We start from the raw sequence: 26,008 nt of genomic DNA, 5'->3' as shown, positions 1-26,008 counted from the left end.
ACCGACGAAGAAAGTCTTTAACTCGTATCTAGACTTGCTTTGTCGGTCGAAAAAAGGGTCGTTGTTTGAGCGTCTGCTTCAACTATGACGTGTCTCGGGGTCGTTGAAAATCTTATATCAACGACCGATTTTAACGGTCAATACTATATGACTGACTTCGGTCGGTCATAGATATAAATCTTAATATAAAAAAAAAATTGATTCAGATTGACTGTTTGGCCTGACTGAATCTGACTGAATCTGAAATCGAACACAAATGTAACTCAAATGAGAATCAAATGAAAACTAAATTCAAATGAAACTCAAATTAGAATTCAAATGAAAACCAAATTCAAATGAAATAAAAATGAGAATCAAATTACACTTGCACACAAATAATCATTCAATTTAACTTTTATTGATCCATTGGTTTCAAATTACACAAAGGATTAAAATCTGTAATTCTAACCAGTGTAATCTGTAGTTCTAGGATTCGATTACAAAACGATGAACTAAAAAACTATTGATTAAACAGCAAAATTATAAACTACGATGATGATGCAGAAATTCTTCCTACTTCATAATGGTGTACCTGCAAAGCAAAAGCCATCAGCTGATTAATATGGGGGGTCACAATACTCAAGAAAACGCTTATAACAACAATAACCATACCATGCACATGAGAGGACAGTGATCTATAAAGGTGGGTATCCTAACCAATATGATGTCAATCTCTTTACCTGCCTCTGTCAGGTATCCTAACCAATATGATGTCAATCTCTTTACCTGCCTCTGTCAAACATCGACACAACGGCACAAACGTAACTAGTTCATTAATTCACAACCTTGACATATCTCGAGCACAAGATACATAATGTGTTATACATGGAATCTTAATGTAAGAACGGTAACAGGTATTGCAAGTAAGATTGCAGAGAGGCCCCAATATGAGTAACCAAAAGAACTCAACAGTTTTGTTCTTCCTACTGATAAAACAGTTGCTATTAGCGCAGTGATTGACAAAAGCATGAGGAAACAAATACCTACTAATGAACCCATTACTACCAGAAACATCACCACAGGTGTTTAAACAATAAGCACCAGCAGGCTCACAAACCACCATGTACCAATACCAACAAAATAGAGAAAAGCAGCACCAGTGGACCTACATCAAACCTACATTAACAGCTCGACTAAAGATAATTCAAAAACCATCCCATGATAATGTAGTGTATACCTTATCAAAGTAAATTAACAAACATTATATGGCTAAAACTTGAATAATTTAGGATAAAAAAAGTCGGGCAAATGATAATATCTTTAAGTACTAAAAACTTACCACTGCTTTCTTACCGCCAAAAAGAATCCTATATAGGTCAACATAACCAGTGCAACAGAAACAAGGATACCAATGGTGATATTTAGCTGTTTCTCACCCTTCTCAATATTATCCTGCATAATTTGATATAACTCAGTTAAGCAAACTTCTATCAACCTAAAGTGTTATAGACAAGAATCACAAAGTTTAAAATTGCAACTGAAAGCAAATTTGTTTTGTTCAGACGTCAGAGCAGTAACTTACATATACCTTGAGCTTATAATCAACCAAGAAAGGAAGGTTCGCAAACTTGTAAAGGACCTCAAATATCCTTTTCTGCAATCCAGGAATTTGTTGTTAGAAGGTAGAAGGAAAAAATCAGAAATTAAGTCAAAACCAGCAAGCACCAAGTAAATGGACAGTTTAGAGATCAGATGCATGAATATTCACTTGGAATTCAAAGATATTACGCCTGTACCTGCTTCATCAACCTTCTGCTTTTCTTTCTCAGCGTTGAATTTAGGCTTCCATGTTTTCTGTCTGTACTCTTCTGCAACGTTAAAATCTATTTCCCACCAACACATACATCATATCAAAATATCAATATAAAACCAGAATCACGAAGAACCTTAAACCCATAAAACTATTTTAGACAATTTATTTTGGTCACATTGCAAGAATGGAATGGAAATCCAAGACAGTTCTCCTTGCGAAGCATCCTCTTTCAACACTTCTCTCACTAAGTTAAATACATGGCCATATAATATCAATTTTACACTCCACAACACAAAATACACAACTAATTTAAAAGCTCCAAATCAGTATACCTGGTACAGAATATGACATATATCAAAGTTTTCCTACTTCATTGCTGGTAGTAAATTCCACTGCAAGCATTAGTTAGGTGCCACGAAAAGAACTTAGATTTTTAAAACCAAGTTCTGTATCAAATTTAATTAAGATGAACAATCGGAAGTAAGTTTTGTTTTCCAAAAGGATAATCCAGATGCAATCTAACATCTCGTCAATGTTTCTTCATACCCACTACCTATTCCTAAGTTTGAAATATGACTGTACTTTTAGTATGAAATATGACTGTAAATTTAGTATCCTTGTTGGTTGATAATGTAAAAGCTAATATTAGTGATAACATAAAAGTGATAAAGTCAATTAGACTGTTATTGTTTTTAACGATGGGAATGTTAAGAACGGAAGCCTGCCCTTAGTTTCATACCTAAAATTCCATTAAAGAGTATCCAAATTTCATGGAATGTAAAATCTAATATTCACAAAAGTGATAAAGTTAATTAGACTGTTATTGTTTTTTAAAGGTGGGTATGTTAAGAACAGAAGCCTTCCCTTAGTTTCATATCTAAAATTTCCATTAAAGAGTATCCAAATTTCATGGCCCAAATGTATTAATATCACACTTTAATTCAAGCGGATAGAAACGAATAATCATTGCAGAAAGCACTACTGGGCATGTTGTGCATATAATCTGTAAGGTGCAATCAAGACACTTTTATAACGTATAGGACAGACGGAGGTGTATTTCTTAGATCACTGATAGAATGCGAACAATGATCATATCACATCATGAATACCGTACCAAATCACTAGCATCAAATGGGAATTGCTAATCTCTCAACACCTAGCCATTCAATGGTTTGACAAGAACACACCAGTAATGCAGCCGAACACGGCTTATAAAGATGGTCGGTGAAGACAAATCAATCATATTCATGCTCACAGCAATAGCGCACATTCACTTAGCAGGGCGAAAATAGCATGAAAAGAAAAGTGGATCAAGTACAATAGTGATTTGCTAGACGCACGTCTGCGATAGTAGACATCATAAATGACTTCTTTTACATGACAAATGCAAAAGTAATTAACTTCTTTTATCAAAGAAATAGCATGTGATAGATTCAATGGTTTGATACAAAATAAATGAATTATCAATCATCACCGGAAAGAACTAACACTCTTAACATCATTAAATCAAAAAATGATCTTTTCTCTTTATTTACTCATGTAAAGACGACTATATAGCAAGTACAGAGATCACCACAAACATTGGATTCATGGGATATGCTTTATACCTGTTCGTGGATAATAATACCAATGGCCAATAGACCGGAGTTAAATCTACCGGATAATATCAATGGCTAATAGACAGGAGTCAAATCTATGTCAGAACTATTGAAGGTAACAAAAAGGAAAACCAGATTACGTGTCAACCTAAAAATTAGAACCATTCACTGGACTACGCAATATCATTTATCTAGTTTCCTGTATCCAATACTCCAGCTATAGAAACCGGTTGTCTTACAATTTCACAATTTTCAGTTCATATTTGCAATTTTTACAAAGCTTACTATTACTAAGCTTTGTAAACTAACCACCACGATGAGAACACACTCTCCAGTATCCATTATAGCAGTAGTATGCTTAAGCACTTAGGTAGAGAATCCCTTCTAAAACTGGCACAAACATAGAAACTCCAACAAAAGGGTTTGATAACTACTAACACATTCTAACCAGGCATCTAATTAAAAAGGAGTCTGGCAAGTGCAAAATATTGGAATTATGACCTAAGAATTGTAATGAGATGACCATATGCTGGAAATAGACTTGAACCTAGATTAGGATACTCAACAACACATTTAAAACAATACCATACAGAACAACTATATATAGTTCATACTAAAACAGGTTGTGAACAAGGAAATAGAGAATCAGATTTGTGGGTACTTATTAAATGCAAACAAAGCTAAGAAAGAAAGAACAAACCAGCAATTGCGGAGTGATACGCTCTCAACAGCAAGCACTACTCTTTCTTTAGTCTTTAACCAAATTGCAGTTGACCCAAGCTATAAAAGAACACACAAAAAACCCAAACCAATCATGACCATAAACACAGAAATTAGGTTACAAAAATTTCAGTCAGGAACTAAAAATTAGGTCCTTTTAGCTTTGTTGTTTACCTTAATAGCTTCAATCCCATACTCAACCTGAAACAATCTTCCTTCAGATGACAAATATTCACACCCCTATCATACTCTGTCCTACACACAGACAAAAATCCCCAAAAATATCAAAATCTATCGAAAAGAAACAAAATTAAAAGACCCTAGATTTGAGAAGTAAAAGGTTTTTTTCTCACCACATCATCAATTGTTTAACCTCTTAAAAATTCTGTTAAAAAAAAAACAAATTCATCAGAAGTGAAGTGTAGATTTCTATCTCAACATATATCTTATAGCTAAAAATTCAGAGAATAATTTGATGAATGATAGTAGCGAATTGGAAAATTAGGATTTGTACCTTTTGATTATAGATTGAGAGATTTTTTGATTATCGATTAAGAGATTTTGGGCTTCTGATTGCGATGATAAAAAACAAAGATTTTGTTTGGGAAGTTGTTGGTGAATAAAAGGAGATTGGTTGGCTGTAAAGGATTTCATAGGTATTTACAGAGAGTTGGGGTTTCTCATTTAGGAAAAAACAGATATTTATAGGAGGGTTGTTTGATTTATCAAGTTCAGAATCAGCCGATCTGTTGGAAGGAGGAAGCAATCATGCAGATCTGTTAATTCATGATTCATCTTGGTAAGAAAATGGAATATGGGGGATGGAAAGTTCATAAGAAAGAAAAATGGTTTTTTTGTTTGGTTCCGAGAGATCCAGACTCCTGAGAGGCGAAACGGGAGAGATAGATAATAGAGGAGAGAGATGAGAGTTAAAATAGAAATAGAAATAAAAATGGGAAAGTGACCGCCTAGAAAACTGAACCATAGGAAAAATTATAGTGATCCATAGCAGTATGGGTTGAAGATACGAGGGATTAAAAGGTAAATATAATACGACCCGTTTTAGCCGCTCAATCTGTTCTCCGTGTTTTTACCATATCGGCGACGGTCTTCATCGGTCAAAGGTCAAATGTCAGTCAAAGAGGGTCGTGGATGTGGGTTGAAGAAACCCCATTCTCCACTGGTGTGATCCAAAAAATCATATGTATTTGTAGTGTGAACTACATATTAATTCTCCCCCTTTTTGTCAATAAAATTGGTAAAGGTACGAAAACGGGATCCTAATGAAATTTCCAAAAGAGACATTTCATGACCAAAAGAAAGCACATATTAACTTGTTTAGATGCAATCATAAAGCCGAAGCTAAATGCTTTCATCAAGGAGTTCATAAAGATACAAGATAACCCCTATAATATTCCACAGCCGCACTCCCCCACAAAGATTTGGCAATTAAGCACAAGTTCAATTAAGAACTCCCCCCCATAATATGTCATTCCCGAAAGAACAACAAGAGCGATCTTAATTTCAAAAGAAAGGAAGGATTTCTTTGGACACAACACACTAAAAAGAACCTGACAGAAAATCAACCTACAGAAACAAATGCAGAATTGAAGTAAACACTCACTGGAGTTCCAAACTCATTTGCCCAAAAGATCGAGATAAGCATAGGGGCAAGAGTCATGGAAACAACTAATGAACCAAAACAAAACCAATAGACTGCCGTAAGTGTTAAAACGTAGCAGTGTCTAAAGGCTTGGGGAGAATGTCAGCCAACTGTTGTTCGGAAGGCAAAAATTCCGTATTTATGATACCATTTTCATAGAGATCTCGAATAAAATGGTACCTTATATAAATGTGCTTTGTTCTTGGGTGCTCAACGGGATTCTTTGTGATTCGAATCGCACTAGAGTTATCACAAAAGATCTTCATTATTCCAGTATCAATTCCATAATCAGCCAGCATTTGTTTCATCCATAGAAGTTGAGTGCAACATGACCCAGCATCAATATACTCTGCTTCGCATGTAGATAGGGATTGTGAATTCTGTTTCTTGCTATGCCAAGCCACAAGATTCAGTCCTACATAGTAGAATCCACTGATGTACTTTTTCTGTCTTCTACACATCCTACCCAATCAGCATCTGATTAAGCAGAAAGTTCAGTGTTAGTATCAAAAGTGTAAGATAGACCATACCCGACAGTGTGATTGACATATCGTATGATCCTTTTTGCAGCAACAAGATGAGATTCCTTTGGATTAGCCCGAAATCTAGCACAACAACCAACACTAAAAGAAATATTAAGTCTAGTGGCTGTAAGATATAAAAGGCTACCAATAATAAATCGATATAGTTTTTGATCCACTTTTACTCCTTTCTCATCTCTGTGCAGTTTACCAGTAGTGGGCATAGGTGTCAGTTTTGGAGTTGACTTATCCAGACCGAATCGTGAGACAAGGTCCTTTGCATATTTTTCTTGGGATAAGTAAATTCTATCCTTATGTTGTTGAATTTGTAATCCTAAGAAGAACTTCAATTCACCAACATTGCTCATTTCAAATTCTTTAGCAAGTGAAACTTGGAAATCCTTTGCAAGCTTCTCAGAAGTTGAACCATAGATGATATCATCTACATAGACTTGAGCAATGACAACATCTTTCCCACTCCACTTGGTAAACAAAGTTTTATCAGCTCCTCCTCTTGAAAAACCTTTCATAATAAGAGAAGTGGTAATTTTTTCAAACCAGGCTCTAGGTGCTTGTTTTAACCCATATAATGCCTTTTTGAGCTTAAGAACATGATCTGGGAAATCAAGGTTTTCAAATCCTTTAGGTTGAGCGACATAGACTTCCTCCTTTAAAATTTTTTTTAGGAATGCGGATTTTATATCCATTTGGAACAGTTTAACCTTAAGAAAACAAGCATGATCTAATAAAATTCTAATGGACTCAAGGTGTGCCACATGAGCAAATATTTCGTCAAAGTCGATACCTTTAATCTATGAATATCCTTGAGCGACAAGTCTGGCTTTGTTTCTGACAATTGTGCCAAATTCATCAGACTTATTCTTGAATATCCATTTTGTATCAACAATATTAATATTGGAGGGACAAGGTACAAGTTCCCACACGTCTTGTCTTTGAAATTTATTTAGCTCTTCATGCATTGCATTCACCCAAAAGGGATCGCTAAGAGCCTCAGCAATATTTCTTGGTTCTGCTTGTGACAGATAACAACCAAAATTGCAAATATTTTGAAGTTGTCCTCTAGTCTTAGCTGTAGAATCTCTTCCTCCAATAATATTGTTGGGATCATGATTCCTTTGAACCCATAGGTGTCATGGAGGGACACGTTCTTGTTCGTCAGGAGTATCCTGATTAGTGCTCTTCTCCTCGTCACTAGAAATATCAGGATCAATAACAGTTGGGATGACTTCAACTGATTCTGGTATTTCTTTGACTTTCTCAGTTATCTCAGTTGGAGGCAATTCAGCAGGAGGATTATCGTGATGAAAATTACTAATATCATCGATGATAACATTGGCAGATTCCATCATGACCTGGCTTCTGAGATTAAACACTCAAAAACCACGACTATCAGAAGCATATCCAAGGAAGATACCTTTATCACTTTTGGTATCAAATTTCCCTCTCTGTTCTCGATCCTTTAGAATGTAGCACTTACTACCAAACACTCTGAGATAGTGCAAGTTGGGTTTTCTACCATACCACAACTCATAAGGAGTGTTTAGAATTTTAGACCATAGGTAGACACGGTTGATCAAATAGCATGTTGTGAAGACAACTTCTCCCCAAAACCTTAAAGGTAAGTTTTTGTTATGGAGAATTACCCTGTCCATTTCCTGAATGTTTCTGTTTTTCTTTCTGCAACTCCATTAGCTTGAGGAGTAATGGGCGGAGAATATTGTTGAATAATTCCCAATTCGTCACAAAATTCAAACACCTTAGTGTCCTTGAATTTAGTTCCACGGTCGCTTCTAACTTTCTTTAGTTTGCGACCTTGTTCGTTCTGGATTCTCTTAACAATAATCTTGAATTCATCAAGGGTTTCATTCTTATGAGATAGAAACACAACCCAAGTGAACCTGGTGTAATCATCTACCATGACCAAAGCATACTTCTTACCATCAACAGTAGGTTTTTGAATTGGTCCGAAGAGATACGTATGAATTAAATCAAGTGGAACTTTAGTGAGAATATCTCGGAATGATTTATGGTGAACTTTCGTTTGTTTACCCTTTTGACAGGCACCACATACACCTTCAATCTTTGCATTGATTTTGGGAACGCCTCTAACAAGTTCTTTGTTAATGACCTTAGTTAGAAGATGACAGTTGATGTGACCAAAAAGCTCATGCCAAAGATGTGTAGATTCCACCTTAGTCAAATTGCAACAATTGTTGAACTGAGTATCCAGAAGATAACAATTGTTTTTACTACGAGTTACCTGAAAAATTACTTTCCCAATTTTGTCTACAATGTCACATCCATTTGCATTGAAGAAAAATCGATGGCCTTTGTCACAAATTTGAATAATAGAAAGAAGATTTGCAGCCATACCTTTTACGTATACTACATCATGGATTTCAGGTACGCCGGGTAGTTTGATCGTCCCCTTCTTGCTTATGTATCAACAACTCCCATCTCCAAATATTACTGGTCCTCCTTCATAGTCGTTTGAATAAACAAACCACGTGAGATCACCTGTCATATGTCTACTACATCCACTGTCAAGAAACCATTGAAAGGGTGATGTCGATTTTAAAGCAAAAGCTCTCATACTATTAGTACTTTCCTGTTTAGAGTTTCCTGATAGCTTTGTACATCATTTTAGAGAAGCAAAAAGTTGTTTAGTTTTCTTATGAATATTACTTGCAACTTTCAGGCTCTTTTGGAAGGACATACAAGTATGTTGAGAGTGATTGGAGGAATCACAAAACAAACATGGGCCAACACCTTTAAGGTCGTCTCAGAAGTTCTGAGTCATATCAGTTTTCACAATATCTGAACCTTGTTTATCATCTGACTTATGACTGTTCTTCAGAGAGGAATAACTGGAGTTATTCAGATCCATCAAAAGTAATTTGATAGATTTCAAATCCTTAAGTATTGCAATTTCTGCAACAAGATCAGGATTGATCCGTATTTGTTCATCAAACCTTTTCTGGAGAATAACCAGTTTATTAGAACTTCTTCTACGATTGATTTTTAAACCTGGTGAAGCGTTTCCAGAGACTTTACTATCCATAGAGTCGGATCGCTACAAACACAGACTTGTAAGGTCTTTAAACGTGTTTGCCTGCTCTGATACCAATTGAATAAGCGGGGGTACAACAACCACACCCAATATTTCGATTAGCAATCTGTATGGACTAACTCCAATATACTTTCAAGAGAATCAACTAGATTCAATCTTAATAAAGTATATCAAAGAGTTCTAATATCTCTACTTCACAAAGTAATCAGCAAATCGAACAGATAGAAATCCGTGAGCCTGATTATTATGTGAAATAACTTGAACGGTACCAAAGACCAATGTTCAAGTGTCAATCAATGTAAATCAACAACCAAATGTCGAATATTCTAATTGATTTATCTTAGCGCACAACCTATGATATTTCAATTATATAACAAAATATAATGCGGAAAAGAAATAACACAGACACCAGAATTTTGTTAACGAGGAAACCGCAAATGCAGAAAAACCCCGGGACCTAGTCCAGATTGAACACACATTGTATTAATCCGTTATATACACTAGCCTACTACAAACTAACTTCGGTCTGGAATGTAGTTAACCCTAATCAATCTCACACTGATCCAAGGTACAATTGCGCTTCTTACGTCTCTGATCCCAGCAGGATACTACGCACTTGATTCCCTTAGATGATCTCACCCACAACTAAGAGTTGCTACGACCCAAAGTAGAAGACTTTAATAAACAAATCTGTATCACACAGAAAAGTCTACGATAATAGATAAATCTATCTCCCACAGAAATACCTACAATTTTTGTTCTGTCTTTTGATAAATCAAGGTGAACAGGAACCAATTGATAATCCAGACTTATATTCCCGAAAAATAACCTAGTATTATCAATCACCTCACAATAATCTTAATCGATGCGGCGAAAGACGATATTGTGGAATCACAAACGATGAGATGAAGATGTTTGTGACTACTTTTATATCTTGCCTATCGGAGATAACAATCTCAAGCCAATCGTTACGATTGTACTCGACACGATAGAATCAGCAAGATCAGATCACACAACTACAAGAAAGTAGTATCGTTCTGGCTTCACAATCCCAATGAAGTCTTCAAGTCGTTAACCTACAGGGTCTCGAGAAGAAACCTAAGGTAAAGGAGAATCGACTATAGCTTATAGAACTAGTATCACACAGGAGGTGTGGGGATTATGTTTCTCAGTTCCTAGAGTTCTCCCTTATATAGTCTTTCAAATCAGGGTTTGCAATCAATGTTAGTTTAGTAACAAAGCATTCAATATTCACCGTTAGATGAAAACCTGATTAGATTCAAGTTAATATCTTTCAACCGTTGGATCGAAAACTTAGCTTGTTACACACAAATGAAATGCACGATTTTAGGTTTGTGTAACCGTACCCAAACATGTAAATTTGTTGGTTCAACAGTAGTTAACCAAATGGTTAGCCATACGAACACTTTCATATCAACCATATTCTTCTTCACCATAACTAGTTCAAATGACTCAAATGAACTAGTTAGAGAGTTGTTCAATTGCATAAATCTTATATAACTATACAAGACACAATCGAAGCAAAAACGATTTGATTCACTTGAATCAAATCATGAAGTTTATAGCCACGGTTTGCAATTTGCATTCCTTAGTTAATATAAACATAAGTTCACAAATAATCGTCTTTAGATATAACCAACTCAAGTACGCGGACTTAAGTTCCCGGAAGGAGTTCACAAACTCCAGCAGATATTCTCGGGATGAGAACCTCCGCCAGTTCGCGGATTGGATTCGCGGACTGAGTTCACAGCTCTTGTTACGGTTTTCCTCATCAAAAAAGTACGCATACTTTGATTCAAGGAATAAGGACTTATACATATATGTGTTGCCACACAATGATTATATCCATCAATGGTTATATAATCTAGACTCTCATTTCAATCATTGAAACATTCTTAGAGGACATTAAATAGTTGTTATTCACAAACCATTTTTCGTCAAAGCCATTTTCAAAGTGACTGAAACATAACATGACTTTCGTCACTAGGTAAAGATGAACTTGGCCAAAGAGAAAGCTTACCAACATATATTTCAAGAAATAGATAAGCGAGATAAACTCGGCTCGAAATAGCAAATGTGTATAATCAAAGTCTATATAGCAAAACGACTTTTGTCTCAAGATAGGAGAGAGTAGATAGAGTTTTGAGTGATATATAAGTTCAAGTCTCCACATACCTTTTAGTCGATGAAGTTCCACCAGTTCCTTGAGTAGTTCTTCGTCTTGTATGATAATCGCCATGGAGTTCTTGAGCTCAACTACACTTTCTATCCTAGTCCGAGACTTATCTATAGTAGACTAGAAATCAAGACTTATAGTTTTGATCACTAATATTGACAAACATGCTTGAGATAGCAACGCATGCGAGTTCGACCGAGCAGTGCTCTAACAGAGAGATCGGAAAAAATCTTTCCGATATCACCACCACCTCCTACGCCATTACCACCTTCCGCCGCCGCACCCACCTCCATCGTAAGATCAAGAGAAATTTTTAATCTGGAGAATCGAGATTTTGTGAGTGTATTTTCGATTTCTTATATCTTTTATCGATTTCTCCAGGTATCTATCTTGCTCGTTTTTAGTTTTCATTTTGATTTTAAATAAATCAGATGATTCAGATCAGTCTATTGTTGGATGAACCTCATGATTTTTATTTTTATATATGGTGAAAGTGAAAGCTTTGATGTCTTTTTATTTCCTTTATTATGGTGGTAGTGGTGGTACTCGTGGAGGAGATCTGTTGATAATTGTAAAAAATCAAGAGATTCTTCTTTTAAGTGTTATTGTTGAGCTTAATGATGGATGCTCGGCTGGTAAGAATCACCACTTTTGATGTGGTTAGATACTATGTATACAATATGATAAAATTTTCATTAAGCTTTACATCTGTTTAATGCCCAGCTGGTACACATCATTACTTTAATTTGGCTAGATACTATGTATACAATATGCTACGGTGTGATCTAATGTCGACTACACCAGGTTGATCTCGACAAGGTACGACCCTTCTTCTTCTTTTCTTTTTAAATGGAATGTTACTTTGTGTCTCCAGCAGTCCAATTAAGTGGAAAAACATCTCCGGATTTTGGTTTTTATGGGATCAACTTCTGTTGTTGATCCAATTTTTTATGGGATCAACTATTGTTGTTGATACCATTTTTTACATTTTGGAGAAAGATACCGCTAAACTGTTGTTGATCCATTTTTTTATGGGATCAATATAGACACATCCGAAACAAAGATCAAGCATTACCGTTTGTTCATGTATATCTCTGAACTTCAATTTTTATGGGATCAACTACGGTTGTTGACCCAATTTTTTATGGGATCAACTATTGTTGTTGATCCGATCAACTCCTATTGTTGACAACATTTCCTTGGATTAGTATAATCATGCTTGTAGTTGTAATCATGCTTGTAGTATAAATCATGTAAAGTTATTTAAATGTTGAATTTGTGGTGCAATGGTAGCATGACTGACTCCATGTCAGATGATGCGTGTTCCACTCACGCCAAGTTCACTCCATTTACATGGATCAACTTTTATTCTTGATCCAATTTAGGGATCAACAACTATTGTTGATCCCCTGAATTGGATAAACTTCTATTGTTGATCATTTTTTTTCTTTTTGGATCAACTACTGTTGTTGATCCCCTAACTATTTTTATTTGGATCAACTACTATTGTTGATGCAAAAATATCTGAACCAGTGGTGGTGGCGGCGGTGGCGGAAGCGGCAGCGGACTAGTGGTGGTATAATGGTGGTGGTGATGGAATATCAATGGTGGTGGCGGTTGGTAGGTTGTGGTCGTTGAACGGTGGTGGTGGAATGGTAGTTGAATGTTGGTGGTGACGGTGCTAGTGGTGGTGGTAGAGGAAGAAAGTTGTTCCATTTTGAAATAAAGAAATATATTAAATGGGTGAGGGTATTAAGGTAATCTAATTTTAAATGGATAAGGTTATTAAACCTGGTAAAATTGGGGTATACCCATATTTAAATGGACTCAGTTCCCTTACTAAGGGGAGGCCAAATATGGGTGAGTTTACTATAATACCCTTGAACTAATTAACTTAAAACTAAACCCTAAAATTAAAAACTAAAAAACTCTTAATCTTTCCTAATCTCTCTGCTCTTCCCCTTCCCCTTCATCTTCTTCCATTTCTTTTATCAAAAAAATCCGTGAACCCAAAAATTCAATCCCTGAGAATGTTGAGAAGAACCTTCTACCGGAGAAAAGAAGAATGTAAATGATGTCTAAACTCAAACCCATTATTGTGTTGTGTGTTTTGATTTTTATATGATTGTTATATTAGGTTAGAAATCGAAAATTATGATTTCATTGTCTTTAGTCGGCAAGGTCGTAACATGCATATCTTGATGACTTTTCATAATAGCCATGGCGACTGTAAATTTTTTCAACAACCGACAGGGTATTTTTTGAAGACCTTACCGACTAATACATGATTCCACATTTTTCTCAACAACCGGCAGGGTATTTTTCAACAGCCGACAGAGTTTTTTTTTGTAGACCTTGCCGACTAATACATGATTCCACATTTTTCTCAACTGCCGACAAGGTACTTTTTGTAGACCTTGCCGACTAATATTAGTCGTCTCCTGTGTGTCAAAAAATAAAGTCGGCATTGTTATTTAAAAAGAACCTCGTCGGCCAAAGGTAGTCGGCATGGTTTTCATTCGTAGACCTTGTCGACTTTTCATACTTTCAGAAATGAAAGTGTTGATTTCTGATCTAATTTTGAGTATGATCTCATACGACAACTTTGCAATCCCCTTTTTATAAGTGTTTGGGAAGTGTGCTTTCATTTCCGTTGTAAAAGATTTTCTCAAAACAATTTTTTTCATCAAAAATCTTCCCACATAAATTAAATCAAAAACAAAATTTCATAACTCAAATTCATAATTTGAGAAGTTTAATCTACTCAATTAATTAAGCCAATAAGATTTTGTAGTGTTAATTAAACAAGGGTATATTAGCCATTTAGAAAATAAATGGTTAAGGGGTGGCTTCTTTTACTTCAAAATGACCTAGATTTTGTCTCATTAGGTATATCCCAATTAATCTGGGTATACCCCAATTTGACCAGGTTATTAAAAAGTAGGGATATATTTATTGTTGTATAAGGATATATTTGTAGGGTGTTAAAACTAGGGACATATAATTAGTATACCTTAAAAAGAAATAGAATAAAAAATATAAATTAAAATTGATAAGTGGTTTCCGGAATTCTGTTGAGGAATAGGGGAAGCCGGAATGTGCACCCCGGTTTTGCGGGGGTGCACAAATTTGGATTCGTAGGTAATAATACCTAACCAATACAACTTCTTTTCTTCATCTGTTTACTTATGTGTTTATAGTTATACTTGAGTGCCTTTATGTACACCCCTTCTAACCAGGGGTACACATTCCTCTAATCACTATTAGTTGATCTTTTTAACCCAAGTTATTTGATGTATTTATTTTTATTATTATTATACACAACTAATTATATTGGAAATTGAGGAACTAAGAACAGATACACAATCCAAAATGTAATTCATACATATTTCTTCATTTTTCTGAATTATCATTTTCATTTTGTCCAACAAAATGAAGATAAGATTATTGTGTATGTTTTGTAGACTCTCATGGGCGACGAAGATATTTGGGAAACAAATCCAGAAATTAAGAGGGGGAATATTTGAAAGGGAGGAGAACGAGTAATTGGAATCTGGAATTCTAAACTTTCCAAAAAGAGATGATATCTTTTGTTTCTGTTAAATCTTTGATCCTAAGCCAAGCATAATGTTGTAGTTGTTAATAATAGAGGATTATGAACTCGGAATAAAACTGACTTCTAAAAATACCGGTAATCCGATATATATAGTCCTTACATATCCAATTATTTTTTATTATGTTTGGATGGTAGTGATGTTGTAATGTTGCTTGTACATGTGAACTATACGAGTCATAACAATAATATATCACAATTATGATCAAAACTTTTATCGCTTAGGATATAATCGAAATCAAGTGAGCTTAATAAGAGGAGAAACTCAGAGAAGCTTTTAGGGCGGTCTTAAATCCTATGCGAATATTTATTTATGAGAAAATATAGGCCATGATTTTTGCACAAAGATTAAGGAAAGCAGAGAGGAAATTTAGGCAAGTAAACTAGGACGGAGGGAGTACGAATTTAAATCAAATAACCAAAAACAAAAGAGATATACAAATAAATGACAATTTGTGCCTAGTTTTTTGTTTACTTATGGAAAGATACCGAGAACAAACGCGGGACCTGCACATGGTATTCATCGACCTCGAGAAATCTTATAACAGAGTCCCGCGAGAGGTGATGTGGTGGACGCTGGAAAAGAAGAGAGTGCCACATAAGTACATTAAATTAATTAAGGATATGTACGAGGGAGCTGTCACTGGTGTTCGAACCTGTGACGGTGTTTCGAGTGATTTCTGATCAAGATAGGGCTACACCAAGGATCAACCTTGAGTCCTTATCTATTTACTCTAGTGATGGATCAAGTAACAAGGGACATACAATGTGAGATCCCATGGTGTATGCTCTTTGCAGATGATGTGGCGCTAATTGGAGAGTCCAGGACAGAGGTGGAGAAAAAGCTTGAGCTCTGGCGGCAATCTCTGGAATCTAAGGGATTCAGACTTAGTAGGACCAAGAATGAATACCTAAGGTGTGACTTCGATGATCCCAGACCGTATGTTCGGGATGTTTTAAATGGATACCTTAATACCTTCAAATATCTGGGTTCGATGATCCAAAGAGATGGTGGGATTGAAGAGGACATTCGACACCGGACCCAGGCAGGATGGGAAAAATGGAGACTGGCTAAAGGTGTCTCGTGTGACCGGAAAGTCCCTCTAAAGCTTAAAGGAAAGTTCTACAAAACGACGATTCGACCCGTGATGCTTTATGGCGCTGAGTGCTGGGTGACGAAGGATCGAGACGTCAGACAACTGGGCACAACTGAGATGCGCATGTTGCGTTGAGTTTGCGGATATACGAGACACGATCGCATCAGGAATGAATATGTTCGCAAGAAGCTGAAGGTATCATCAATCAAGGATATGCTCTCCCAACATCGGTTGCGTTGGTTTGGGCACTTACGTCGAAGACCTCCTAATGCGCCGGTCCGAGTAGGTCGCATCTTGCGCCGTGAGGGTAGGATGAAACGTAGAGGACGACCGAAACTTACGTGGGATGAGTCGGTGAAGCACGACTTGAAGAAGCGTCATTTGGCTAAGGAAGATCCTTTGGATAGACAAAAGTGGAGAGTAGCGATCCACGTGAAAGAGGTAGGATTTCGATTCCCGGAATGAGTTGGACCATGTTTGTTTGTTCGCACACATCGTGCCCATTGGGATTGATTTGTCTCGGGAGATCGTGTTTCTCTCGTCACCACTGACTTGAGTTGTTAGTCCTGAGATGGTTGTTGCTCGATGGAAAATACGTGTTGGCGTATGAGTGGTGTTTGGTTCTCGAGTGTTTGTTGGATCCCCGACCCGAGTGGTGAAATATAAGCCCGATTACCTCTTCATGCTAGTGTCGTGCCCAAATTTGGTTCCTATGTTGCATATTTATCGAGAAGATATTGATGGTGCCCCCGTGTATTACTTAATCGTACCTATCGTTGGTATGATAGATCTTTCGTGCACAGCGTGCCCGCTTGAAACAACTTATCCCTGGTGCTCGTGCTCGCGCGGTCTTAAAAGCTTGGATGGCGTGTTCTACTGGAGACGGTAGTTCCTTGATGGAAAATACGTGTTGGCGTATGAGTGGTGTTTGGTCCTCGGTGCTGGTTGGCTCCCGCTCCACGCGGCGACAACAAGCCCGACTACCTCTTCAACATCTTCCCTGAGTCGTAAAAGGAAAGACTCGGTTGGTCCCTGTGCTTATCTATCAAAAAGATATCGATTTTGGCCGCTTGAAACGGTGAACTTGTGAAATCATTCTAGCATATTGTGAAGGGGGGACTCCTCCGTGTAGCCCTGCAAGCCCTAGGGCAGGGGTACAGTGGATATGCTATTTTAACGATCGCGAATGCTTAAACCCTACTAAATAGTGTGTCCACTCCCTGTTCCACCCGCAAGCACAGGAGGTGCCAAGGATTTAGTACTGTCTCTGTACAGGTTGCTTTGGTTGGCGAACCGACATAGTAACTTAGCCATATTTTGGAGATAAGATTTTCACAAGATTTTATATCTTCCTTACCTGATACTTGCTACTGGAAAAAGGGCTTTGGTTATTGGTTAAATAAATATATAAAAAAATATAGACGGGGTGCACATAGACGCACTCGTTATACTTAATGTAGCTTTTACTGATTCTTACGTGGTTCACATATTTGTGATTGTGTAGATTAAGAACCATGATTTTAGGCATACCAAAAACTTTCAAGGCATACAAAATAGTTTTCCCATCCTAGGTGACCTTATAAGGGCTGTCTATTGGGTAGTTCAATTACCTATATACCCTTGAACCTAAAATCAAAAAATAAACTATCCTAAACATCTCTTCTTCTTCCTCCGGCTAAACCACCTTCCTTTTCTCTCAGATTTTTTTTTCATCACTCTAATTAATTATTGATTCGTGAAAATTCGATCATCGGTTAAATTGAACTATATAATGGATCGTACAAAGAAAAAAGCAAACGTCAGGTGTTCTAAATCCTCTTCCAATCCATGAATTAAAGAAGAAGAACCAATTGAAGATGAAGGTGTAAAAACTATAATTGAACCGGAAATTGAATCGGAAATTCAACCATTTGAAGCTCCAAATACTGAAATGAGGATAAGAAGGTATTCCCTACAAACTCAATCTTTTATTTGTTGTTTTTCATGGATTGAATGAGTTAAATTGCTAAAAACTTAGTGTTTTTGATGGTTACAGTAGCGGGTTCGGCTGATAATTGAGTTGAGTTTTGAGTCGAACTGTTCTTGAAATTTCACCCTGAAAGTGTCTATGAACAGTTCGGCTAAACCGTAAATGTCAATTTTTATCCGAACCCCAAAATGTGTATTGAATACATCCCAGAACAGCGTCAGGTTCGGCTAATACCTTGCAAACCTTCCCGGCCAAACCTGAGAAGTGAAATTTACCCCAGGTGGTTGTCAGGTTCGGCTGACTCGATTAGATCACTTTCAAGCCGAACCTCTCTCTGTAAACACTTCGAAAATATTAATTTGCAGGCTCTAGGTTCGACTAGCTCGTGTTGTTGAGTTATCAGCCGAACCTTCTCTTTGCACACTCAAGTTTTTCGATCTTGTTTTGGCCATAACTTTTTCGTCCGATGTCGGAATGTCCTCATTCTTTTTGCGTTGTGTTTGTCTTTTCATTCTCTTGAAGTTGAAGATAAGATCTAATTTATTTTAATAAGTTTAATATGGACCTTGGTATTCTCCGTTATTAGACTTCACTTTTTTAACACTTTTAGTAATTTCCACTTTTTTTGTTTGGTTCATCCTATGAAAAGGCTGCATAATAGAAAACATATGTAATAAAAAGCCTAACCCCTGAATGTGTATGAATTTAAGTGTTTCATGGAAATCAGTATCATGTTCGGCTGATGTGATTTTTTGAATATGAGCCGAACTTGGAAAAATATATAGTTCGGCTGATACGATATTTAGAGTGAGAACCGAACCTAACTCTCAGGAATAAGTTCGGCTTGTTATTAGACTTTAATATAAGCCGAACTAGGATCTTGCAAATAGGTTGGAAGTTGAAAAATGAGGGTTCAGCGTATAATGTTAACAAATTCAGCTAGCCGAACTGTTCATCAATTTAGAGGGTTCGGCTTATATTTTAAGCCGAACATAGTCCTGGTTCGCCGAACCATGATGAAAAATACAATTTTTTGATGATTTCAAGCTACAAAAGTGAGATTAAACATAAAATAGAAGTGTACATGTTAGAAGCATTGGGTTCCTCATTTATGTATTCATCATATGGATTTGGCTCATAAAAATCATCATCTTTAGTTTGAGTTTGAGTTTGTGTAAAATCATTCTCACAATCTAAGAAATCAGTCATTTCTGGATCATTGTTGTAGTTGATATGTATTTTCCTAGGTTTTTTAGATGAAGAATGACCCTCCTCATCCTCCATTGAATCAAGAAGAAAATTTTCTCACTTTCTCCTTCTCTCCTTCTCAATAAAAACTTTGATTATTTTTTTCCCCAAATTTTTTCATCTAAACAAACCTTTATAATTCTGAAAATTATCTCAATCACTAAACAAAAGTTTTAATCACTAATCCATATTACTAACACTAATACGTAAAGGGTAGGTTTGCCATTAAAAAAAATTGGTTAAAGGAATTTCTGATTTTGTTATTTCACATCCTTTTTTGTCTTTATTCGGTATGCCTTATAAGATTTCGGTATGCCCAAAATCATAGTTCTACATTAATGGTTATCACGCTATCAATTGAAAGCCCATGGATAAACTGAACTTGGGCTTTTTAGATAGCTTGAAAACACGTATCCGATGATTCCAATCTCATTTCAATTTTCAAATATTTAGGGTACAGTTCACTGTACACCGATACAGTGCCGTACCCTTATGTCTGTAGAGTGTGGATACTCACATGACCCGACCGTTGAATTCTCTCAGACTCTGATCTTGAATCACAAAAGAAAAGAGTGGGTGTAGTTCTAGTCTTCTAGAGTGAGAGAGAGCAAGAATGGTGACTACGGGGAAGAGATTTCAATCAGAAGAAATCCCTGCAACTACCAAAAAGATGAACACAACCACTGCGGAGTATTCATATGAGCAAACTAGAGAGCAAAGGATCAGAGAAAACAAAGAACGAATGCAAAAACTTGGTATTCTTGATCTGTCTGTTAAACTCAAATCTGAACTTCTCCCTCCTAAGAGATCTCCTAGATATACACCTGAAAGAAGAACCCCTAAGCATTCTACTCCAGTACCTTCTTCTGAACCCCGGCGCTCTTCAAGGTAAAATAAAATACCCTTTTTTTTGCCCTAGTAATGTTGTTTAATGATTTTGAAATTCTGGGGTTTTCTTTAGTGATTGATTTGAATTGATTACTTGGGTTTGTTTTGATTTGATAAAAAATGATGGGTTTTTTGTTTTGGTGGTGGGTTTTGAATCTTGAAGGTTGCAGAGTGTAACTCCGGTGAGTTACACAGAACCTCGTCTGAAGAAAGGGATGGAAGATGGAGAGGAACATGGGAAGGAGCTAATTAGAGAAGGTGAAAGACCAGAGATTTATACTGAAGAGCATGAGAAAAAGTTGGGAACTTGTAATGCTCCTTGGACTCTTTATGTTGACGGAATCGGAACTGATGGAAAACGTATTTATGATCCTGTTAAAGGAAAGACATGTCACCAGTGCAGGTATAGAACTTCTTATGGTCATAACTTTTCATTGTTTTCATTTTAGTGTAAAACCCTAAGATTGTGCATTGATATGTTAGCAGGGTTTTACAATAGATTGAGGAGTCTGTTGCACTTTTTCGATACTGAGGATGGGTATCCATAGAATGTTAGATTGTTAAAGTATTTTATATAAGAACAGATAAAAACTTTCATCGCATGTATGTTATAATACTAATGATTGAAGGGACTATCAATTGCTCGCTTATCATAGAAGTGCATAATGGATTTTCTTGCTTGGGTCAATGCAGGCAAAAGACTCTTGGTCATCGTACACATTGCAGCACCTGCAACCTGGTCCAAGGGCAATTCTGTGGAGATTGCTTGTACACGAGGTAAATAAGTGTCGATTTTACTTTTCTTCTGTTAGTATATGTCATATGCTGCGATTGAGAATTGGTACCAGTACTGTTGTCACCTTTATCTTGAGGGGGTATTCCAATCTATTCAGCTATGCGCCATGTCATTCTAAGTTTGTAACTTCGTATCATTTTCTTACGGTTCTGTCTCAAGTGGTAAGTTTGTGACAAATTGATTTTGTCGATAGCTTATCCTATTCAAGTCATACAGATAGTGTAAGAAGGATTGTCCAATTAAGGATTTGTTACATACTTACATCATATGTTCAGTTGTTTTATGCATGCATCACCGTTATGCTTGCAAATGATCGTATATCCACAATCTCTTATACAGTTACATGTTTGTTTAGTTATATTCGTCACGTATGTGCAGATATGGAGAGAATGTGCTGGAAGCAAATCAGAACCCTGATTGGATTTGCCCCGTTTGCCGCGGAATTTGCAACTGCAGCTTGTGCAGACTGGCTAAAGGATGGATGCCCACTGGATACATGTATAGGAAGGTAAGATCGCCATACTCCACTTATTAGCCTTACGTCTAATGTACCTAGTTCCAAATGTTGGGCTCAACAGTGATCAGATTCTATCCTGGTTCACTTTTCCAGGTTGAGAAACTTGGCTACAAGTCCGTGGCACATTATCTCATTCAAACCCGGCGCGGTGAGACTAACTCTGAAGAAAAAGCAAATACCAAAGATCCAATTTCTGCAAAGAGGTCCCTAGCTTTTAATGATCCAGTAGATTCTTCTCAGCAAATTGAACCCCTCGACTCAGCCAATGATGGAAAAGCTTTGGCTGTAAGCACAGAGGAATCATCCCAGCAAAATGGAACTCTCAACTCACAGGAAAATTTGAAACAGTTGTCTGAAGATAACAAAGATACCGATGATCATACAGAGGAGAAGAAAGCTTTGGTTGGAAGCACAGAGGAACCGTCCCAGCAAAACGAAACTCTCAACTCAGAAGAAAACCCTAAGCAGTTGTCTGAAGGTAACAAAGATAATGATGATCATATAGAAGAGAAGAAAGCAGAACCAGAGAATATTGGTGGTACACCTGAAGTCAAAAACATATCTCCCAAAACAAACCCAAGGATTAGAAAAACGCCTCCTGCCACTGCTACACCAAACTTGAACACCATTGCTGGAAGATTGAGGCAGAGGCGAATGATCTCTTGAAGACTTGCCATCTCTTTTGGTCTAATTTTGTATCCGCGAGGGAGGACACATGGAATTTGATATTTTTGTCATCAGCATCCCTCTTCGGATAATAGATAGAAGTTTTTTGGTACTAGATAGAAGTTTTTTGGTACTAGTTGTTGGTGTGGAGCATGCAGTTGCACCCACAATGCTTGTCTCGTTGAACCTTCTTGAAGACTTGCCATCTCTTTTTTGCTGTTTTGCATCAGCGAGCAAGGAACCATGAAACCGGAGATTTTTGTTATCAGATAGAAACTTTTTGGTACTAGATAGAAGTTTTTTGTCACTAGTTGCTGGCAAGGATGCAGTTGCCCTCAGAATACTTGCCTCATTGAACCCTTGCTACTGTCAGAAGCTGCAATTTCAAAGATTTCTATTGTTGTTACTGACAAACCCAGCTGAAAATGCTTAATATATCAAGTGGTTATAGTTAGGATATTCATGTGGATTCTTCATTGAATCATTGCTATCTTTGTGTGTTAGAGCTTAATGCATATTAAAAATGACAGATGCAGCTCGAATTGCCTCATTTTCCTCTCCTTCGAGCAACGACCTGGAGTGTTTTACGTTTTAACACTTCATCCCACAACAGAGAAACAATGGACTTAAACAGTGGTTAGAAGATAAGCAGTACGCAGTAACTTGAGGCGATTGGGAACTTGGCATTTCCAGAAAACTGTAACCCTGTCGTGCCCAAATGAAGCCCAATAACTTCTTGGGCCTGCTTTAGTGCTAATTGAATGATATCGTCACATGTTGAGAAGTTGGTCACAGCTGGAGAGTTTTTGAGAGTTGGAACTCGAAACCAAACCGATGATGATGTTTGTCTCTCCGAAAAAGTCAACAATTATTAATTTGACTAGGTCAAAACATACGTGCCATGATCGGTACCATCTACCTAATAATCTGATGATCATTATCCATCAATCAATATTTTAATAACGAATTCGATAAAAGGTCAACTCATTGCTCCTCACATCTTCGGATCCTTGTGCGAGTGAGAATCGACATGATCTCATTTTAATTCCCAGACATGCCCCTCAAATGTTATATCGACTACCACTGTGCGAATCAAAGAAACTGACGGTTCATATGTGATATTTTTCCAGGCGTTTTTAGGGGCCACCCCAAAGGATTTAGGGGCCATCAATTTATACCCAGACAAAGACTCTAGTTAAGAGGTACCCTATATGATATTGAAGTTACATAAATGCCCTTCTGGTAAAACTGTATAAAAACCAAATCAAAAACAATTCTACTCATTTCAACTCTTCTTCTTCCTGTTTCATATTATCTTCCGATTGTGGAAGAAAAAAAAAATTTCCTCGTTCAACCGAAACATCGCCGCGAATCGTAAAATCAAAACATCGTCGATTCGATTATAAAACAATGGATAAGAGAAATGAAACCCACAGACCTAGAACCAAAAATGTTGCTCGGGGTATCGATCCAAAAATTGGAATTTTAGCAAGAAATAAAGAAATTCTTGCTGCAAATGAAGAAGAACGCGAAGAAGAAGTACCCGGCAATGTAGTCGGTGGTGGCGATTCCGAGACTCAAACACTTCATCAACTTCAAATGGCCCCAATTAGGTAAGAATCTATCATTTTTGGGGTTTATTTCGCTTTAATTCGTCGAATCGAGAAAAAAATTTTCTAGGGTTTTCGGTTATTTATCCAGATTCGGACGATATGCATGCTCATTTACTTCCGACTGTAGTCGTGTTCTTCATTTTTCAAGAACATCGACAATATTCGGAAGAAAGATTTGATGATTATCTGCCGAATATTGGTGGCCATATCTTCCTGGATACAAACTGCTAATAATCGGTAGTTTAATGAATTTTTTGGCTACCGAATATTTTTGAGTAGACACAAAGTATTCGGAAGAACACTCACTACCGAATGTATATATTGAAAAAATCTCAAAATTTCTGATATAGGAAAAATCCCATTTTGGGGCCAGTATTTATTCGGAAGACAATATAATGTTTTATACCTCCGATTGTGTAGGATAAAATTTTAGAGTTTCTGAACTCCAGTTGATGAATATTCGGTTGTAAACATGTTTAGTTATATTCCGATTGTTTTTCATTCGGAAAAAATATGTGTCTTCTTACTTCCGAATTTGTACATTCGGGTTATAGATGTGCACTTTGTCTTCCGATTGTGTAGGATGAAAAATTTACAGCTTCTGAACTCCAATTGATGTATATTCGGTTGCAAATATGTTTAGTTAGCTTTCAATTGTTTTGTATTCGGGAACAATATGTGTCTTCTTACGTCCGAATGTGTACATTCGGGTTATATTTCCATACTTTGTCTTCCGATTGTATAGTTTGTAAATATTGTTCCTTTCTTTGTTGTTTAGACAAAGTCGAGAAGGGAGGAAGAAAGTGACAGCTAGTGCTAGGAGGGAAAGGAGTGCCAAAGATAATTCAGGTGCTCAACAAAGCGAACAAGAACAAAGCAGTCAACAAGGAGTGCAACCAACTGTTGAACAACAAGGTAGTGAACAAGGGGTGCGACCAAGTGTTGAACAAGCCGCTCAACAAAGTGCAGGACCAAGTGTTGAACCAGTTGATCCAGTGGCAAGAGTATAAGAAGAAGGACAACCAAGTGGTACCCAAAAAGCCAAAAAAGGAAAAGATGTTGTAAGGAAGGATATTGCTAAGAAAGCATCACATCTTGTCCCTCAGCACTTGAAGAAGAAGGGTATTCCAGCAGGCACAATCCTTGGACTACCAGCGGATGGAGGAAAATTGCTATTTGGATACAAAGACTCATGGGCCAGAGAAATATACGAAACCGAGGTAATAAAATTACTATTTTTTATTAATGTATTGTCTATGTGTTATATCGTAATATTTGTATTAAGGATTTTTTTATGTACTTTAATAGGATCATCAAGATGCGGTCCGTCTACTCAAACCTACCGCCGCACCAACAAAAATGCTTGCGTGGCCTTTATCCGGTGAATGTGAAAGGTTCAAGTCAATTGTTGCCAACTCGGGGTTAGCTAATGCCGCCGAGAATTCATTGTTGGAACATGATCGTGTGGCCATATCGGCGTTCGTGGAGAGAATGTATCCTGAGACCGATACTTTCCATATGCCGTTTGGGGAGATGACGATTACTCCGGATGATGTTGTGCAGATTCTTAACCTTCCCGACCAAGGCACAACTGTGAAGTTTAACTACACAAAGCAGTTAAGTTGGGCACAACTTTATGCTCTAACTAAAAAGTGCTTAGGTTGGGATGAAGAGACAACAACAGCAGAGTTTAGGAGGCATGCAAGTTACAGAACAAGACAGATCAACATTACAGCTTTGATGAATATGTTCGAGGCACCTTGGAGAAGGAAAAGAATGGAACGTTAACTGATGAGCAAGTGAACCACGCTGCCACCGCATATCTCCTTTGTGTATTGGGATGTGTCATATTCCCCAATACTTCTGGCAACCGGATCGACGCCAACCTTATACAACTTTTGGATCCTCTCCATGAAGTCGGTGACTATTCTTGGGGCACGGCATGCCTAGCATTCTTGATGGAAGAGTTGAGAAAGGCTTCGAGGCTAGGAACCTGCCAAGTTGCCGGGAACGTGGCTC

The 26,008-nt window shown here is 37.1% G+C and overlaps 2 protein-coding genes and 1 long non-coding RNA gene across 11 annotated transcripts; 2 read left to right on the top strand and 1 right to left on the bottom strand.

The window, feature by feature from the left end:
- Positions 1-356: 356 nt before the first annotated feature.
- Positions 357-5,062, bottom strand: LOC113289356. Of its 9 annotated transcripts, none has more exons than XR_003330973.1 (7): positions 4,625-5,062; positions 4,464-4,495; positions 4,285-4,365; positions 1,776-4,170; positions 1,562-1,633; positions 720-1,431; positions 357-571 (listed from the first exon to the last, which is right to left on the bottom strand). It is a non-coding gene; the product is annotated as an uncharacterized LOC113289356 (long non-coding RNA). The 9 variants fall into 9 exon arrangements; XR_003330974.1 differs by having other exon boundaries at positions 365-1,144; positions 1,319-1,431; XR_003330975.1 differs by having other exon boundaries at positions 365-1,144; positions 1,319-1,431; positions 1,568-1,633.
- A 10,873-nt stretch (positions 5,063-15,935) lies between these two features.
- LOC113291508 lies at positions 15,936-17,296 on the top strand. The gene is made up of 3 exons (XM_026541033.1): positions 15,936-16,360; positions 16,460-16,733; positions 17,081-17,296. The coding sequence occupies exons 1-3, from the start codon at positions 15,936-15,938 to the stop codon at positions 17,294-17,296; spliced, it is 915 nt and encodes a 304-aa protein (XP_026396818.1).
- A 2,708-nt stretch (positions 17,297-20,004) lies between these two features.
- LOC113289355 (cell division cycle-associated protein 7-like) lies at positions 20,005-22,830 on the top strand. The gene is made up of 5 exons (XM_026538592.1): positions 20,005-20,397; positions 20,561-20,800; positions 21,091-21,174; positions 21,572-21,701; positions 21,804-22,830. Exons 1-5 carry the CDS (start codon positions 20,123-20,125, stop codon positions 22,374-22,376), a joined length of 1,302 nt encoding a protein of 433 aa, XP_026394377.1. The 5' UTR covers positions 20,005-20,122; the 3' UTR covers positions 22,377-22,830.
- Positions 22,831-26,008: the final 3,178 nt, after the last annotated feature.

This window comes from Papaver somniferum, chromosome 6, assembly GCF_003573695.1.
Source record: "Papaver somniferum cultivar HN1 chromosome 6, ASM357369v1, whole genome shotgun sequence".
NCBI classification, from domain to species: domain Eukaryota; kingdom Viridiplantae; phylum Streptophyta; class Magnoliopsida; order Ranunculales; family Papaveraceae; genus Papaver; species Papaver somniferum.
The sequence above is the reverse complement of the archived record's forward strand: the minus strand, read 5'-3'. Positions and strand labels throughout refer to the sequence as shown.